Source organism: Pseudophryne corroboree, chromosome 4 (assembly GCF_028390025.1).
Source record: "Pseudophryne corroboree isolate aPseCor3 chromosome 4, aPseCor3.hap2, whole genome shotgun sequence".
Classification (NCBI taxonomy): Eukaryota; Metazoa; Chordata; class Amphibia; order Anura; family Myobatrachidae; genus Pseudophryne; species Pseudophryne corroboree.
In genome coordinates, this window is record NC_086447.1 from 899,570,185 (window position 1) to 899,589,896 (window position 19,712).

General features: G+C 48.3%; 1 protein-coding gene and 1 long non-coding RNA gene across 4 annotated transcripts in view; one reads left to right on the plus strand and one right to left on the minus strand.

The window, feature by feature from the left end:
* Positions 1 to 19,712, plus strand: part of BABAM2 (BRISC and BRCA1 A complex member 2) — a 462,713-nt gene that overhangs the window by 352,902 nt on the left and 90,099 nt on the right. For all 3 annotated transcript variants that reach the window (XM_063918901.1, XM_063918900.1, XM_063918902.1), the window contains one exon: positions 10,256 to 10,338. In XM_063918901.1, coding sequence (XP_063774971.1) covers positions 10,256 to 10,338 — 83 coding nt within the window. The remainder of the gene's footprint in view (positions 1 to 10,255; positions 10,339 to 19,712) is intronic.
* LOC134910638 (uncharacterized) overlaps positions 1 to 19,712 on the minus strand; it is an 85,890-nt gene that overhangs the window by 3,606 nt on the left and 62,572 nt on the right. The window contains exon 2 of the long non-coding RNA XR_010176250.1: positions 528 to 659. This is a non-coding gene — a long non-coding RNA (uncharacterized LOC134910638). The remainder of the gene's footprint in view (positions 1 to 527; positions 660 to 19,712) is intronic.

Below are 19,712 nucleotides of genomic sequence, written 5' to 3' on the forward strand. Positions count from 1 at the left end.
CCACTCCCTGGTTTTCCCAGGCACGCCTGCATTTTTACCTGACACGCCTGCGTTTTTTTAGCACACTCCCGGAAAACGTTCAGTTACCTCCCAGAAATGCCCCATTCCTGTCAATCACTCACCGATCAGCAGAGCGACTGAAAAGAGTCGCTCGACCTTGTGTGAAACTGCATAGTTTTTTGTGAAAGTATGTTGCGCGTGCGCACTGCAGGCCATACGCATGCGCAGAAATGCCGATTTTTAGCTGCGCAGCAAACAACGGCAGCTAGCGATCAACTCGGAATGACCCCCAGACTCCAGAAGGTTCTAATAAGACAGCAAGAAAAGTAATTTTAGCAGCATAGTGATGCGCTGGTAATTGGCCATTGTGCGTCCTAATACACGGTTGCTCAAGTCACGGCAAATAGCCCCTCTCACTGCTGCAGGTCCCGTGCTACTGGGCCACGCCGAGTGTCTTTCTCAAACTGGGAACAATTAAATAACGCTCTGCTAGATAACACTGACAATGTGGTGTGTGACATTTGTACATTTGTGTGCGACTGTTAAAAGCCGCCGGGCGGCTTGTCTCGATCGCTGATCCTGGTTGGATGCCGCGTCTTCCGGCTGCTGAGGCCGACGGTTCCCGCTGGTTGCCGAGCATCATCATCGTCCCTGGTTGCCTAAGTAAACATGAAATATCGTGCAAAAGTTCATTTATTTCATTAATTCAACTTAAAAGGTGAAACTAATATATTATATAGACTCATTACATTCAAAGTGAGATATTTCAAGCCTTTATTTGTTATAATTTTGATGATTATGGCTTACAGCTTAAGAAAACCCCAAATCCAAAATCTCAGAAAATTTGAATATTACATAAAATCAATAAAAAAAGGATTTTAAATACAGAAATGTCAGCCCTCTGAAAAGTCTAATCATGCATATGTACTCAGTACTTGGGTTGGGCCCCTTTTGCATGAATTACTGCCTCAATGCGGAGTGGCATGGATTCTATCAGCCTGTGGCACTGCTGAGGTGTTATGGAAGACCCGGATGGTTCAATAGCGGCCTTCAGCTCTTCTGCATTGTTCGGTCTCTTGTCTCTCATCTTTCTCTTGGCAATGCTCCATAGATTCACTACGGGGTTCAGGTCTGGTGAGTGTGGGGGAGCTTCACAAGGAGTGGACTGAGGCTGGAGTTAGTGCATCAAGAGCCACCACACACCGACGGATCCTGGACATGGGCTTCAAATGTCGTATTCCTCTTGTCAAGCCGCTCCTGAACAACAAACAACGTCAGAAGCGTCTTACCTGGGCTAAAGAAAAAAAGAACTGATCTGTTGCTCAGTGGTCCAAAGTCCGCTTTTCTGATGAGAGCAAATTTTGCATCTCATTTGGAAACCAAGGTCCCAGAGTATGGAGGAAGAATGGAGAGGCACACAATCCAAGATGCTTGAAGTCCAGTGTGAAGTTTCCACAGTCTGTGTTGATTTGGGGAGCCATGTCATCTGCTAGTGTAAGCACAAAGGAAACCAACTGCGCTGATAAGAATAATCACAATTTCTCTATCGTCCTAGTGGATGCTGGGGTTCCTGAAAGGACCATGGGGAATAGCGGCTCCGCAGGAGACAGGGCACAAAAAGTAAAGCTTTAGGATCAGGTGGTGTGCACTGGCTCCTCCCCCTATGACCCTCCATCAAGCCTCAGTTAGATTTTTGTGCCCGGCCGAGAAGGGTGCAATCTAGGTGGCTCTCCTAAAGAGCTGCTTAGAAAAGTTTAGCTTAGGTTTTTTATTTTACAGTGAGTCCTGCTGGCAACAGGATCACTGCAACGAGGGACTTAGGGGAGAAGAAGTGAACTCACCTGCGTGCAGGATGGATTGGCTTCTTGGCTACTGGACATTAGCTCCAGAGGGACGATCACAGGTACAGCCTGGATGGTCACCGGAGCCTCGCCGCCGGCCCCCTTGCAGATGCTGAAACGAGAAGAGGTCCAGAATCGGCGGCAGAAGACTCCTCAGTCTTCTTAAGGTAGCGCACAGCACTGCAGCTGTGCGCCATTTTCCTCTCAGCACACTTCACACGGCAGTCACTGAGGGTGCAGGGCGCTGGGAGGGGGGCGCCCTGGGAGGCAAATGAAAACCTTTTTTGGCTAAAAATACCTCACATATAGCCTCCGGGGGCTATATGGAGATATTTAACCCCTGCCAGAATCCGTTAAGAGCGGGAGACGAGGCCGCCGAAAAAGGGGCGGGGCCTATCTCCTCAGCACACAGTGCCATTTTCCCTCACAGAAAGGCTGGAGGGAAGGCTCCCAGGCTCTCCCCTGCACTGCACTACAGAAACAGGGTTAAAACAGAGAGGGGGGGCACTAATTTGGCGTTAGAAATATATAAAAAAGATGCTATAAGGGAAAACACTTATATAAGGTTGTCCCTATATAATTATAGCGTTTTTGGTGTGTGCTGGCAAACTCTCCCTCTGTCTCTCCAAAGGGCTAGTGGGTCCTGTCCTCTATCAGAGCATTCCCTGTGTGTGTGCTGTGTGTCGGTACGTGTGTGTCGACATGTATGAGGACGATGTTGGTGAGGAGGCGGAGCAATTGCCTGTAATGGTGATGTCACTCTCTAGGGAGTCGACACCGGAATGGATGGCTTATTTAGGGAATTACGTGATAATGTCAACACGCGCCAAGGTCGGTTGACGACATGAGACGGCCGACAAACAATTAGTACCGGTCCAGACGTCTCAAAAACACCGTCAGGGGTTTTTAAAACGCCCGTTTACTTTAGTCGGTCGACACAGACACAGACAGGGACACTGAATCCAGTGTCGACGGTGAATAAACAAACGTATTCCTTATTAGGGCCACACGTTAAGGGCAATGAAGGAGGTGTTACATATTTCTGATACTACAAGTACCACAAAAGAGGGTATTATGTGGGATGTGAAAAAACTACCGTAGTTTTTCCTGAATCAGATAAATTAAATGAAGTGTGTGATGATGCGTGGGTTCCCCCCGATAGAAAATATGGGCGGTATACCCTTTCCCGCCAGAAAACACCCCTTAGGGTGGATAAGGCGCTCACACGCTTATCAGAACAAGTGGCGGTACCGTCTATAGATAGGGCCGTCCTCAAGGAGCCAGCTGACAGGAGGCTGGAAAAATATCATAAAAAGTATAAACACACATACTGGTGTTATACTGCGACCAGCTATCGCCTCAGCCTGGATGTGCAGAGCTGGGGTGGCTTGGTCGGATTCCCTGACTAAAAATATTGATACCCTTGACAGGGACAGTATTTTATTGACTATAGAGCATTTAAAGGATGTATTTCTATATATGCGAGATGCACAGAGGGATATTTGCACTCTGGCATCAAGAGTAAGTGCGATGTCCATATCTGCCAGAAGATTCCAAACGGCACAAAGGTGTATTGCCGTCTAAAGGAAGAGGAGTTATTTGGGGTCGGTCCATCGGACCTGGTGGCCACGGCAACTGCTGGAAAATCCACCGTTTTTACCCTAAGTCACATCTCTGCAGAAAAAGACACCGTCTTTTCAGCTTCAGTCCTTTCGTCCCTATAAGAGTCATATCTGCCCAGGGATAGAGGAAAGGGAAGAAGACTGCAGCAGGCAGCCCATTCCCAGGAACAGAAGCGTTCCACCGCTTCTGACAAGCTCTCAGCATGACGCTGAGACCGTACAGGACCCCTGGATCCTACAAGTAGTATCCCAGGGGTACAGTTTGGAATGTCGAGACGTTTCCCCTGCGCAGGCTCCTGAAGTCTGCTTTACCAAGGTCTCCCTCCGACAAGGAGGCAGTATGGAAAAAAAAAAAAAAAAAAAAAAAATTCACGAGCTGTATTCCCAGCAGGTGATAATTAAATTACCCCTCCTACAACAAGAAAAGGGGTATTATTCCACACAATATTGTGGTACTGAAGCCAGAAGGCTAGGTGAGACCTATTCTAAATCTAAAAAAATTTGAACACTTGCAAAGGTTCAAATCAAGATGGAGTCACTCAGAGCAGTGATAACGAACCGGGAAGAAGGGGACTATCTGGTGTCCCGAGACATCAGGGATGCTTACCTCCATGTCCCAAATTTGCCCTTATCACTAAGGGTACCTCAGGTTCGTGGTACAGAACTGTCACTATCAGTTTCAGACGCTGCCGTTTGGATTGTCTACGGCACCCCGGGTCTTTACCAAGGTAATGGCCGAAATGATGGTTCTTCTTCGAAGAAAAGGCGTCTTAATTATCCCTTACTTGGACGATCTCCTGATAAGGGCAAAGTCCAGGGAACAGTTGGAGGTCGGAGTAGCACTATCTCGGATACTGTTACAACAGCAGGGGTGGATTCTAAATATTCCAAAATCGCAGCTGATCCCGACAACAAGTCTCCTGTGCTTAGGGATGATTCTGGACACAGTCCAGAAAAAGGTGTTTCTCCCGGAAGAGAAAGCCAGGGAGTTATCCGAGCTAGTCAGGAACCTCCTAAAATCAGTGCATCATTGCACAAGGGCCATGGTAAAAAAAATGGTGACTTCCTTCGAAGCAATTCCAGTCGGCAGATTTCATGCAAGAACTTTTCAGTGGGATCTGCTGGACAAATGGTCCGGATCGCATCTTCAGATGCATCAGCGGATAACCCTATATCCAAGGACAAGGGTGTCTCTCCTGTGGTGGTTACAGAGTGCTCATCTTCTAGAGGGCCGCAGATTCGGCATTCAGTTTTGGATGTTGGTGACCACGGAGGCCAGCCCGAGAGGCTGGGGAGCAGTCACACAAGGAAAAAATTTCCAGGGAGTGTGATCAAGTCTGGAGATTTTTCTCCACATAATTATAGCTAAGGGTAAATTTATAATGCTCTAAGCTTAGCAAGACCTCTGCTTCAAGGTCAGCCGGTACTGATCCAGTGGGATAAAACATCACGGCAGTCGCCCACGTAAATAGACAGGGCGGCACAAGAAGCAGGAGGGCAGTGGCAAAAACTGCAAGGACTTTTCGCTGGGCGGAAAATCATGTGATAGCACTGTCAGCAGTGTTTCATTCCGGGAATGGAAACTGGGAAGCAGACTTCCTCAGTAGGCACGACCTCCACCCGGCAGAGTGGGAACTTCATGGGGAAGTTTTCCACATAATTGTAAACCGTTGGGAATTACCAAAGGTGGACATGATGGCGTCCCGTCTGAACAAAAAACGGGACAGGTATTGCGCCAGGTTAAGAGACCCTCAGGCAATAGCTGTGGACGTTCTGGTAACACCGTGGGTGTACCAGTCGGTGTATGTGTTCCATCCTCTGCTTTTCATACCTAAGGTACTGAGAATTATAAGACGTAGAGGAGTAAGAACTATACTCATGGCTCCGGATTGGCCAAGAAGGACTTGGTACCCGGAACTTCAAGAGATGCTCACAGAGGACTTATGGCCTCTGCCGCTAAGAAGGGACTTGTTTCAGCAAGTACCATGTCTGTTCCAAGACTTACCGCAGCTGCGTTTGACGACATGGCGGTGGAACGCCGGATCCTAAGGGAAAAGGCATTCAGGAAGAGGTCATTCCTACCCTGGTCAAAGCCAGAAAGGAGGTGACCGCACAACATTATCACCACATGTGGCGAAAAGATGTTGCGTGGTGTGAGGCCAGGAAGGCCCCACGAAGAAATTTCAACTCGGTCGATTCCTGCATTTCTTGCAAACAGGAGTGTCTATGGGCCTCAAATTGGGGTCCATTAAGGTTCAAATTTCGGCCCTGTCGATTTTTCTTCCAGAAAGAATTGGCTTCAGTTCCTGAAGTCCAGAAGTTTGTCAAGGGAGTATTGCATATACAACCCCCTTTTGTGCCTCCAGTGGCACTGTGGGATCTCAACGTAGTTCTGGGATTCCTCAAAACACATTGGTTTAAAACCAGTCAAATCTGTGGATTTGAAGCATCTCACATGAAAAGTGAACATGCTCTTGGACCTGGCCTGGACCAGGCGAGTGTCAAATGGGTGGTTTTTTTCTCAAAAAAAGCCCATATCTGTTTGTCCATTCGGACAGGGCAGAGCTGCGGACTCGTCCCCAGTTCTCTCCCTAAGGTGGTGTCAGTGTTTCACCTGAACCAGTTTATTGTGGTGTCTTGCGCCTACTAGGGACTTGGAGGACTCCAAGTTGCTAGATGTGGTCAGGGCCCTGAAAATATAGGTTCCAGGACGGCTGGAGTCAGGAAAACTGACTTGCTGTTATCCTGTATGCACCCAACAAACTGGGTGCTCTTGCTTTTAAGCAGACTTTTGCTAGTTGGATGTGTAATACAATTCAGCTTGCACATTCTGTGGCAGGCCTGCCACAGCCAAAATATGTAAATGCCCATTCCACAAGGAAGGTGGGCTCATCTTGGGCGGCTGCCCGAGGGGTCTCGGCTTTACAACTTTGCCGAGCGGCTATTTAGTCAGGGGCAAACACGTTTGTAAAATCCTACAAATTTGAGACCCTGGCTAAGGAGGACCTGGAGTTCTCTCATTCGGTGCTGCAGAGTCATCCGCACTCTCCCGCCCGTTTGGGAGCTTTGGTATAATCCCCATGGTCCTTTCAGGAACCCCAGCATCCACTAGGACGATAGAGAAAATAAGAATTTACTTACCGATAATTCTATTTCTCGGAGTCCGTAGTGGATGCTGGGCGCCCATCCCAAGTGCGGATTATCTGCATTACTTGTACATAGTTACAAAAATCGGGTTATTATTGTTGTGAGCCATCTTTTCAGAGGCTCCGCTGTTATCATACTGTTAACTGGGTTCAGATCACAGGTTGTACAGTGTGATTGGTGTGGCTGGTATGAGTCTTACCCGGGATTCATAAATCCTTCCTTATTGTGTACGCTCGTCCGGGCACAGTACCTAACTGAGGCTTGGAGGAGGGTCATAGGGGGAGGAGCCAGTGCACACCACCTGATCCTAAAGCTTTACTTTTTGTGCCCTGTCTCCTGCGGAGCCGCTATTCCCCATGGTCCTTTCAGGAACCCCAGCATCCACTACGGACTCCGAGAAATAGAATTATCGGTAAGTAAATTCTTATTATTGCATTCACTAAAAAACCAATATCTGGATATTTAATAAGAATGTCTATAATAAATGAACAACAATATTCATATATATAAAAATACACTTAAAACAGATCCTTAAAAGCCAATCTCTGAACCGCAATTAGTCTCTCTTAGGGCAGTCTATATGCAAATGCCGGCATAAGCAACTGGTGATGACGGAAATGAAAATAAATCCTGCAGGACAAACAAATGTATGAAGTAGTAGCTTCCAATCTGGAGATGGATAATTACCAAGTCCCTGGTATTTCTGCCGGGTATTTCACCTAGCGAGGGTCCAGAGTATTCTCCTTATCCAGCGCAATGACCATGGTGGTTCTCCCTTTATTAATGTCCACAATGAGGGGACTGGAATCTCCCAAAGTGCAGATGACTCGTGCAAAGGGGGTCATTCCGAGTTGTTCGCTCTGTATTTTTCTTCGCATCGCAGCGTTTTTCCGCTAACTGCACATGCGCAATGTTCGCACTGCGACTGCGCCAAGTAAATTTGCTGTGCAGTTAGGTATTTTACTCACGGCATTACGAGGTTTTTTCTTCGTTCTGGTGATCGTAGTGTGATTGACAGGAAGTGGGTGTTTCTGGGCGGAAACAGGCAGTTTTATGGGAGTGTGTGAAAAAACGCTGCCGTTTCTGGGAAAAACGCGGGAGTGGCTGGAGAAACGGAGGAGTGTCTGGGCGAACGCTGGGTGTGTTTATGACTTCAAACCAGGAACGACAAGCACTGAACTGATCGCAGATGCCGAGTAAGTTTGAAGCTACTCAGAAACTGCTAAGAAGTGTCTTTTCGCAATTTTGCTAATCTTTCGTTCGCAATTTTGATAAGCTAAGATTCACTCCCAGTAGGCGACGGCTTAGCGTGTGCAAAGCTGCTAAAAGCAGCTTGCGAGCGAACAACTCGGAATGACCACCAAAGTCCTGTAGAATTCTCAGCAATGCCCTGGTCAGAGATGTGGCTCCTACTGCTGAGGTTTAAGTCCTGGCAGCATCCTAAGTACCGTTGTGTACATCTAACACTACAGGGACAACAGGTGGCTGTTATAGGCAGAAGACCCTCCAGCTGGCTCTACGGGTCTTACACAATTGGCTGGAGTTCCATAATAGCGGCTGAGTCTGAATCTGTATAGGAAGCTAGATTGTAAGCTTGTGAGCAGGGCCTTCCTGGCTCTACGGGTCTTACACAATTGGCTGGAGTTCCATAATAGCGGCTGAGTCTGAATCTGTATAGGAAGCTAGATTGTAAGCTTGTGAGCAGGGCCTTCCTACCTCTATGACTGTTTGTTATTACCCAGTTTTGTTATATCATTGTTATTTCCAGTTGTAAAGCGCAACGGAATTTGCTGCGCAATATAAGAAACTGTTAATAAATAAATTAGCTTCCATTGTGCTTTACCTGCAAATTCGTTTGCGAATAAAACAAATTCCAGTGTGGTAAAAGTCGCAGCGCAGCGTTTTTAGTACTCTGTGAGTGGTGTTTTGCTGCATCTGTGATGCAAATGAGTTGCCAAATTTAAAGTAAAATATGTTACGCTACTCCTCTCAGAGCGTCCCAGTTGCGCTGGGCGTCCCACGCCGTACGGCATATAGACGCTAGGTGTATGAGGATACGTCCGGGATACAGGTGTGCAGCACCCCTCCCTCTAGCCCTGATTACTATGTAGAACACTATAAAATAACAAGATGTCCAGTAGCAGGGCAGAAGCGTTGACGCTTGCTCCTTATAATAGGGAGCAAGGATCCTTAATGTTTCCCAGAGCTGTGTATGTGCTTATTGCGTGCACACAGAAAGCAGGGGAAAAGTGTTCCATACATGGATATTTCTGTGAGAGACAAATTCCCAGTTACCAGAGCGATGTGTCGCTAGTCCCTAGCGCATGGGTGGTCATTCCGAGTTGATCGCTCGCTAGCAGTTTTTAGCAGCCGTGCAGACGCTATGCCGCCGCCCACTGGGAGTGTATTTTAGCTTAGCAGAAGTGCGAACGAAAGGATCGCAGAGCGGCTACAAAATAATTTTGTGCAGTTTTAGAGTAGCTCAATACCTACTCAGCGCTTGCGATCACTTCAGACTGTTCAGTTCCTGATTTGACGTCACAATCACGCCCTGCGTTCGCCCAGCCACGTCTGCGTTTTTCCTGGCACGCCTGTGTTTTTCCGAACACTCCCTGAAAACGGTCAGTTGACACCCAGTAACGCCCTCTTCCTGTCAATCACTCTGTGGCTGCCTGTGCGACTGAAAAGCTTTGCTAGACCCTGTGTGAAACTACATTGTCCGTTGTAATAGTACGCCAAGCATATGCATTGCGCCGCATACGCATGCGCAGAACTGCCTTTTTTCGCCTCATCGCTGCACAGCGAACGAATGCAGCTAGCGATCAACTCAGAATGACCACCATGGACAGGCCGCATACTGCTGAATATTTGTCACGTATCATGGCAGCCTCTGCTTTGCGGATAGGAAGATAACCATTGCTTATAGATAAAGTCTCTGCCAGGAGGCGGCCTAGTTATAATACTTCCAGTTGCTAGTCCCTGCTTCTCCTGTAGCGGATCACTGAGGACCAGCACGGGGTGTTTTCTGGCAGCCTCAGCAGTAGGTTAGGTTACTGGTGACTAGCCAGACTGGTGAGCAGGGGCAGAACAGTTCTAAATTATCATTGCTACTGTGACCTCCCCTGAGTGAGTAACCCTCTACCCTCTCCACCCAACAGGGGCTTCACCGTACATGTTCCGAACCCACACGTGCTTCAAATAAGCCCCCGTTGTGCTCTTTTGAGAGCAGATTAAGGTCTATAAGGGGGTGTGCATCCCTGTGCTGCCAGGCCCACTTCACCTCCAGGCCCAGTAGTGGAAATACACTCTACAATGGTGTTCGATCCTCCCACGCTGGTGTGACGTTATTATCCACCATGTGTAAATGTACCTGCGACACCAGAAAGACTATGAGGGGAGGCAGTGTCCAGGCGGGCGTGTGTCAGCATTCAGGGCCACTTGTTGCCCACCTCTCATGGTGTGAAGCGTAGCGCTGACCCTCCAGGTGTTACCTCTCTATAGGGATGCAGATGATGGGGGTAGTTCTCTATTGGGTGGATGTATTGAGCAATGAAAAGACTGGAGGAATAGACCAGTGGAAAAGTTGCCCAATCAGCTTTGAGGAAGCATTTATCGCTGACACTTGCCTTCTCTTTGTGTCGGCAGGGGCGTGGTGGAGTACGACGCAGAAGGCTTCACAAAGCTCACTCTGTTGCTGACATGGAAAGACTTCTGCTTCCTGGTTCACAGTGAGTATACAGCTCCAGGATAAACGCTTTCATCTCCGTTCATGATCATTACATGTAATTCATTGTGACAGTGTCTGCGTTATCAGCAGAGATCAGCACTTCTCAGCAAAATATATGTTTCATGTCCAGTAATTGATGCCAAATGTGCAAAATAATGTTCTGAACAAGAAAAACATGGTTGTTAAAAATAGCTTGTGTATATAGCATCTCATAGATGTATACAGACGGCAGGTAGTATGCGTGACATCCAGAAACTTTCCCTGTGTCTCACACATGTGGCTCAGGTAGCAGTATATAGGGATCTGCTATACGCAGTGTGCAATGGAGCGTTTGTGGGTTCTAAAGTCTGTGGCCCTTAAAAGACAAAAACAGCTGCCGGACATTGAAATATCTACTTCATAAGGATGCGTCCTCATACATCTAGCCTCAATACGCCACGTGGCGTGAGACACCTTGCGCCATGTGCGTTGTAACTCCGTTTGCACCCGAAAATGCACCTTAGCCACAAACCGCTTCACGAGACCTCGCTGATTAATTTGATACGCGGCACTTTTAGGTCTGTGTGTGACTGAGTCTGTATACGAAGCTCAGCGCAACTCGACTTGGCAAAAAGCCGCGGCAGCTGCATTGTGGAGCGTCGTATACAGATTCAGACTCAGTCATACACAAAAATACAAGTGTCTAGTATCAAATTACTCAGGGCAATCTTGTGAAGAGGTTTGCCGCATCCGTTTGCAACTAAGACTCAGAAAAGATGCTATACGCAAGTCGAGTTGCGCATCTGTACGTCTTTAAATACAAACTTGTCACCTAGGCCGGTGGAGACCGCAGTGTTATAATATTTCTTGAAATCCATCCATGCTGTCCACCCACTCGGAAATAGTGAGATCGCTAACGTATGAGGCTTGAAATGCCTCATGCCTCAGTCACGGTGCTGGTTATTAGGGAATTTGTAGGCTGTACATCGGTTTAGGCCAGAAATTCTCTGACTCTACTCTAGGATCCCAGTAATGTGTCAGTGATAGTTATTTCCTATTTCACAGTCCACTTCTCCTCCTTCCCCTCTGAATATCACTCAGAGCTTGGAGAGAAGCTCAGGTAATTAGATGACTGTTGTGGAAGAGATACAGTATCTATAGTATAGTAGGGCCAGATGGCAGCAGGATCTGATTTCTCTGACGTCCTAAGTGGATGCTGGGACTCCGTAAGGACCATGGGGAATAGCGGCTTCGCAGGAGACTGGGCACAACTAAAGAAAGATTTAGGACTACCTGGTGTGCACTGGCTCCTCCCACTATGACCCTCCTCCAGACCTCAGTTAGAATCTTGTGCCCGGTTGAGCTGGATGCACACTAGGGGCTCTCCTGAGCTCCTAGAAAAGAAAGTATATTTAGGTTTTTTATTTTCAGTGAGATCTGCTGGCAACAGACTCACTGCTACGAGGGACTAAGGGGAGAAGAAGCGAACCTACCTGACTGGAGATAGTTTGGGCTTCTTAGGATACTGGACACCATTAGCTCCAGAGGGATCGAACACAGGACCCGACCTCGATCGTTTGGTCCCGGAGCCGCACCGCCGTCCCCCTTACAGAGCCAGAAGCATGAAGATGGTCCTGGAAATCGGCGGCAGAAGACTTCGGTCTTCAACAAGGCAGCGCACAGCACTGCAGCTGTGCGCCATTGCTCCTCATGCACACCTCACACTCCGGTCACTGATGGGTGCAGGGCGCTGGGGGGGGGGGGGGGCGCCCTGAGCAGCAATATGAATACCTTGGCTGGCAAAAAATCACAATATATAGTCCCAGAGGCTATATATGTGATAAATACCCCTGCCAGAATCCATGAAAAAAGCGGGAGAAAAGTCAGCCGAAAAAGGGGCGGGGCTATCTCCCTCAGCACACTGGCGCCATTGTTTCTTCACAGTGCAGCTGGAAGACAGCTCCCCAGGCTCTCCCCTGTAGTTTTCAGGCTCAAAGGGTTAAAAAAAGAGGGGGGGGGCACTAAATGTAGGCGCAATATGTGTATACAAGCAGCTATTGGGGGAAAAATCACTCAGTTATAGTGTTAATCCCTGCATTATATAGTGCTCTGGTGTGTGCTGGCATACTCTCTCTCTGTCTCCCCAAAGGACTTTGTGGGGTCCTGTCCTCAGTCAGAGCATTCCCTGTGTGTGTGCGGTGTGTCGGTACGGCTGTGTCGACATGTTGGATGAGGAAGGTTACGTGGAGGCGGAGCAGAGGCCGATAAATGGGATGTCGCCCCCTGTGGGGCCGACATCAGAGTGGATGGATAGGTGGAAGGTATTAACCGACAATGTCAACTCCTTACATAAAAGGCTGGATGACGTAACAGCTGTGGGACAGCCAGCATCTCAGCCCGCGCCTGCCCAGGCGTCTCAAAGGCCATCAGGGGCTAAAAAAACGCCCGTTACCTCAGATGGCAGACACAGATGTCGACACGGAGTCTGACTCCAGTGTCGACGAGATTGAGATATATACACAATCCACTAGGAACATCCGTTGCATGATCTCGGCAATGAAAAATGTGTTACACATTTCTGACATGAACTCAAGTACCACATAAAAGGGGTTTTATGTTGGGGGAACAAAACACTGGCTGCTTTTTCTCCCCAATCAGATGAGTGAATGAAGTGTGTAAAGAAGCGTGGGTTCCCCCGATAAGAAACTGGTAATTTCTAAAAAGTTACTGATGGCGTACCCTTTCCCGCCAGAGGATAGGTCACGTTGGGAGATATCCCCTAGGGTGGATAAGGCGCTCACAAAGGTGGCACTGCCGTCTTAGGATACGGACACTTTGAAGTAGCCTGCTGATAAAAAGCAGGAGGCTATCCTGAAGTCTGTATATACACACTCAGGTACTATACTGAGACCTGAAATTGCCTCAGCATGAATAGTGCTGCTGCAGCGTGGTCTGATACCCTGTCAGATAATATTAATACCCTAGACAGAGATAATATTTTGCTAACATAGAGCATATTAAAGACGTCGTCTTATATATGAGGGATGCACAGAGGGATATTTGCCGGCTGGCATCCAGAATTAAGGCAATGTCCATGCTGCCAGGAGGGTATTAGAGACCCGGCAGTGGACAGGTGATGCTGACTTTAAAAGGCACATGGAGATTCTGCCTTATAAGGGTGAGGAATTGTTTGGGGATGGTCTCTGGGACCTAGTATCCACAGCAACAGCTGGGAAGAATTTTTTTTTACCTCAGGTTTCCTCACAGCCTAAGAAAGCACCGTATTTTCAGGTACAGTCCTTTCGGCTTCAGAAAAGCAAGCGGGTCAAAGGCGCTTCCTTTCTGCACAGAGACAAGGGAAGAAGAAAAAAGCTGCACCAGACAGCCAGTTCCCAGGATCAAAAATCTTCCCCCGCTTCCTCTGAGTCCACCGCATGACGCTGGGGCTCCACAGGTGGAGACAAGTGCGGTGGGGGCGCGTCTCGGGAACTTCAGGGACCAGTGGGCTTGCCCACAGGTGGATCCCTAGGTTCTGCAAGTAGTATCACAGGGATACAAGCTGGAGTTCGAGGCGACTCCCCCTCGCCGTTACCTCACATCAGCCTTGCCTGCTGCCCTCGGAGAAAGGGAGGTAGTACTGGCGGCAATTCACAAGCTGTACTTCCAGCAGGTGAAATCAAGGTACCCCTCCTTCAACAAGGCCGGGGTTACTATTCCAAAATGTTTGGGGTACCGAAAACAGACGGTTCGGTGAGACCCATTCTAAAATTGAAATCCTTGAACACTTATATACGAAGGTTCAAGTTCGAAATGGAATCGCTCAGGGCGATTATTGCAAGCCTGGAGAATTTCATGGTATCACTGGACATCAAGGATGCTTACCTGCATGTCCCTATTTACCATCCTCACCAGGAGTACCTCAAAATTGTGGTACAGGATTGTCATTACCAATTCCAGACGTTGCCGTTGGTCTGTCCCCGGCACCGAGGGTATTTACCAAGGTAATGGCCGAAATAATTATCCCGTACTTGGACGATCTCCTTATAAAGACGAGGTCCAGGGAGCAGTTGTTCGTCGGAGTAGCACTATCTCGGGAAGTGCTACAACAGCACGGCTGGATTCTGAATATTCCAAAGTCGCAGCTGGTTCATACGACGCGTCTACTGTTCCTGGGTATGGTTCTGGACACAGAACAAGAAAAAAGGGTTTCTCCCGGAGGAGAAGTCCGAGGAGTTGTCGTCTCTAGACAGAGACCTCCTTATACAAATACAGGTGTCGGTGCATCAATGCACGCGAGCCCTGGAAAAGATGGTAGCTTCTTACGAAGAAATTCCATTCGGCAGGTTCCATGCAAGGATCTTCCAGTGGGATCTGTTGGACAAGTGGTCCGGGTCGCATCTTCAGATGCACCGGCGGATAACCCTGTCTCCAAGGGCCAGGGTGTCGCTATTGTGGTGGCTGCAGAGTACTCATCTTCGAGAGGGCCGCAGATTCGGCATACAGGACTGGGTCCTGGTGACCACGGATGCCAGCCTTCGAGGCTGGGGGGCAGTCACACAGGGAAGAAACTTCCAAGGAAAGTCAGGAGACTTCCCTACACATAAATATTCTGGAACTAAGGGCCATTTACAATGCCCTAAGTCAGGCTAGACCCCTGCTTCAACACCGGCCGGTGCTGATCCAGTCAGACAACATCACGGCGGTCGCTCATGTAAACCGACAGGGCGGCACAAGAAGCAGGATGGCGATGGCAGAAGCCACAAGGATTCTCCGATGGGCGGAAAATCATGTGTTAACACTGTCAGCAGTGTTCATTCCCGGAGTGGACAACTGGGAAGCAGACTTTCTCAGCAGACACGACCTCCACCCGGGAGAGTGGGGACTTCATCCAGAAGTCTTCCAAATGATTGTACACCGTTGGGAAAGGCCAGAGGTGGACATGATGGCGTCCCGCCTCAACAAAAAGCTAAAAAGATATTGCGCCAGGTCAAGGGACCCTCAGGCGATAGCTGTGGACGCTCTGGTAACACCGTGGGTGTACCAGTCGGTGTGTGTGTTCCCTTCTCTGCCTCTCTTACCCAGGGTAATGAGAATAATAAGAAGGAGAGGAGTAAGAACTATGGCCCTCATTCCGAGTTGTTCGCTCGGTAAAAATCTTCGCATCGCAGCGATTTTCCGCTTAATGCGCATGCGCAATGTCCGCACTGCGACTGCGCCAAGTAAATTTGCTATGTAGTTAGGATTTTTACTCACGGCTTTTTCATCGTTCTGGCGATCGTAATGTGATTGACAGGAAATGGGTGTTACTGGGCGGAAACAGGCCGTTTTATGGGCTTGTGGGAAAAAACGCTACCGTTTCCGGAAAAAACGCAGGAGTGGCCGGAGAAACGGGGGAGTGTCTGGGCGAACGCTGGGTGTGTTTGTGACGTCAAACCAGGAACGACAAGCACTGAACTGATCGCAGATGCCGAGTAAGTCTGAAGCTGCTCAGAAACTGCTACGAGGTGTGTAATCGCAATATTGCGAATACATCGTTCGCAATTTTAAGATGCTAAGATTCACTCCCAGTAGGCGGCGGCTTAGCATGAGCAAATCTGCTAAAATCCGCTTGCGAGCGAACAACTCGGAATGAGGGCCTATACTCATTGTTCCGGATTGGCCAAGAAGAGCTTGGTACCCAGAACTCCAAGAAATGATCTCAGAGGACCCATGGCCTCTGCCGCTCAGACAGGACCTGCTGCAGCAGGGGGCCTGTCTGTTCCAAGACGTACCGCGGCTGCGTTTGACGGCATGGCGGTTGAACGCCAGATCCTGAAGGAAAAGGGCATTCCGGAGGTCGTTATCCCTACGCTAATTAAAGCTATGAAAGAAGTGAACGCAAACCATTATCACCGCATATGGCGGAAATATGTTGCGTGCTGTGAGGCCAGGAAGGCCCCAACGGAGGAATTTCAGCTAGGTCGATTTCTGCACTTCCTACAGTCAGGGGTGACTTTGGGCCTAAAATTGGGTTCCATTAAGGTCCAGATTTCGGCTCTATCGATTTTCTTCCAAAAATAGAACTGGCTTCACTGCCTGAAGTTCAGACTTTTGTTAAGGGAGTGCTGCATAGTCAGCCCCCGTTTGTGCCTCCAGTGCCACCGTGGGATCTCAACGTGGTGTTGGATTTCCTGAAGTCGCATTGGGTTGAGCCACTTAAATCCGTGGAGCTAAAATACCTCACGTGGAAAGTGGTCATGCTGTTGGCCTTGGCGTCGGCCAGGCGTGTATCAGAATTGGCGGCTTTGTCATGCAAAAGCCCTTATCTGAATTTTTTATATGGATAGGGCGGAATTGAGGACTCGTTCCCAATTCCTTCCTAAGGTGGTATCAGTTTTTCATGTGAACCAACCTATTGTGGTGCCTGCGGCTACTTGGGACTTGGAGGATTCCAAGTTACGGGACGTAGTCAGGGCCCAGAAAAATATATGTTTCCAGGACGGCTGGAGTCAGGAAAACTGACTCGCTATTTATCCTGTATGCACCCAACAAGCTGGGTGCTCCTGCTTCTAAGCAGACTATTGCTCGCTGGATCTGTAGCACGATTCAACTTGCACATTCTGCGGCTGGACTGCCGCACCCTAAATCTGTAAAAGCCCATTCCACGAGGAAAGTGGGCTCTTCTTGGGCGGCTGCCCGAGAGGTCTCGGCTTTACAAATTTGCCGAGCTGTTACTTGGTCGGGTTCAAACACTTTTGCAAGAGTCTACAAGTTTGATACCCTGGCTGAGGAGGACCTAGAGTTTGCTCATTCGGTGCTGCAGAGTCATCCGCACTCTCCCGCCCGTTTGGGAGCTTTGGTATAATCCCCATGGTCCTTACGGAGTCCCAGCATCCACTTAGGACGTCAGAGAAAATAAGATTTTACTCACCGGTAAATCTATTTCTCGTAGTCCGTAGTGGATGCTGGGCGCCCATCCCAAGTGCGGATTGTCTGCAATACTTGTATATAGTTATTGCCTAACTAAAGGGTTATTGTTGAGCCATCTGTTGAGAGGCTCAGTTATATTTCATACTGCTCAGTTATATTTCATACTGTTAACTGGGTATAGTATCACGAGTTATACGGTGTGATTGGTGTGGCTGGTATGAGTCTTACCCGGGATTCAAAATCCTTCCTTATCGTGTCAGCTCTTCCGGGCACAGTATCCTAACTGAGGTCTGGAGGAGGGTCATAGTGGGAGGAGCCAGTGCACACCAGGTTGTCCTAAATCTTTCTTTAGTTGTGCCCAGTCTCCTGCGGAGCCGCTATTCCCCATGGTCCTTACGGAGTCCCAGCATCCACTACGGACTACGAGAAATAGATTTACCGGTGAGTAAAATCTTATTATCTCTCACCTTGCGCAGTCCCATAATGACTTGTATCATTACATGCTGCACTGTGATACTGGATGCTGTCCTGTGTTGCCGTATGCCACCCCATACTGGTGTAGGCCAGTGGGGCTCTTGATCTCAATAGTAATATCAATGAATACATTTGCTCAATGAACGAGGCACCTATCTATAATAAGATTTCTGCAGGCCTTTAAAAAGATGCTTTCGGCATCCCAGCGGTCATGTGACCAGCGCCGGAACCACGACAGCCGACATCCGAAAGGTGAGTATCTGGGGAGGGGGTGGGGGGTTAGCTGTAGCCCACATCCCTGGAGGGTTAGCCCTATCCGACACCCCAGGAGGGAAAGGGGTAAAATACCACCGTCCGCTGTCAGGAGTCTCACTGTCGGGTTACCAAGGTCGGTCATGTGACTTCCAGCATCCCGGCTGCTGGCATTTCGAACCCAACCCCTTTTATATAAGTATTGCAAGCTATAACAAACACTCCTAATAGATACGGTGGGGTGAGCTTTGTAAATGTGACATTGAAATCAAATATACATGCCAGAATATAAATTGTGAAATATTAGATCCAGATTACAGTTTACAGGAGGAGGACACAATTATATGTCAGACCAGCGTCAGTGTGCAAATACCTCTCAGATATATTATATTTAGTAATGGATATGTCTGAGAATGATCCGTATGGCAAAACGGCCTGCGTATTGTACATATACTGTATATCTGTATATTATACTTCTATAACATCGGTATATAGCACATGTATCTGCCCACATACAGCTAATGAGAGATTCTTTACAAAAGCCAGCACGGAACAGAAGTTTACATTGAAGCGGAGCTATAATAGTGCTGTGTGGCAGTGTCTCAGGCGTTCACGCCGAGGATATTGCAGTGGTTTGCAGACGTTTGACGGATGAGCTACATGTTTCCATTCCCACACCCTGGGAGTTATAGTGTGTGCGAGGGATGTGGAGATTGTTATGTTGTTGCTTGTGTGGTTGCCGTGGAGACTTGGAAGCTAATGGTGCTGAGGAATAAGTGAAAGTGGCGGCTGGGTTCTACCAGCTTACCTGTAGACTGACACAGAACATGATAGATATCTATAAGGAAAGTGCCAAGACAAATATTTCCCCCAGCCTTGCATGTTACAACATTGCTCTCACTGTAACTCTATGTACTCATGCCTTCATGTCTGTAATTATCATTACCAGTCAATTATGTTGTAAAATATTCACTATTAAATAAAAGAAAAGGATTTGTACTGTATGTGCTCTGCAGTCCTGTACATAAACCCTTAACACCCTGACACTCAGTTCTCTTCAGTCCTGTACAGAGACCCTCAGCACCCTGACACTCAGTACTCTCTTCAGTCCTGTACATAAACCCTTAACACCCTGACACTCAGTACTCTTCAGGCCTGTACAGAGACACTCAGCACCCTGACACTCAGTACTCTTCAGTCCTGTACAGAGACACTCAGCACCCTGACACTCAGTTCTCTTCAGTCCTCTACATAAACCCTTAACACCCTGACACTCAGTACTCTTCAGTCCTGTACAGGGACACTCAGCACCCTGACACTCAGTACTCTTCAGTCCTGTACATAGACCCTCAGCACCCTGACACTCAGTACTCTCTTCAGTCCTGTACATAGACCCTCAGCACCCTGACATTCAGTACTCTTCAGTCCTGTACATAGACCCTCAGCACCCTGTCACTCAGTACTCTTCAGTCCTGTACATAGACCCTCAGCACCCTGACACTCAGTACTCTTCAGTCCTGTACATAAACCCTTAACACCCTGACACTCAGTACTCTTCAGTCCTGTACATAGACCCTCAGCACCCTGACACTCAGTGCTCTTCAGTCCTGTACATAGACCCTCAGCACCCTGACACTCAGTACTCTTCAGTCCTGTACATAAACCCTCAGCACCCTGACACTCAGTACTCTTCAGTCCTGTACATAGACCCTCAGCACCCTGACACTCAGTACTCTCTTCAGTCCTGTACATAGACCCTCA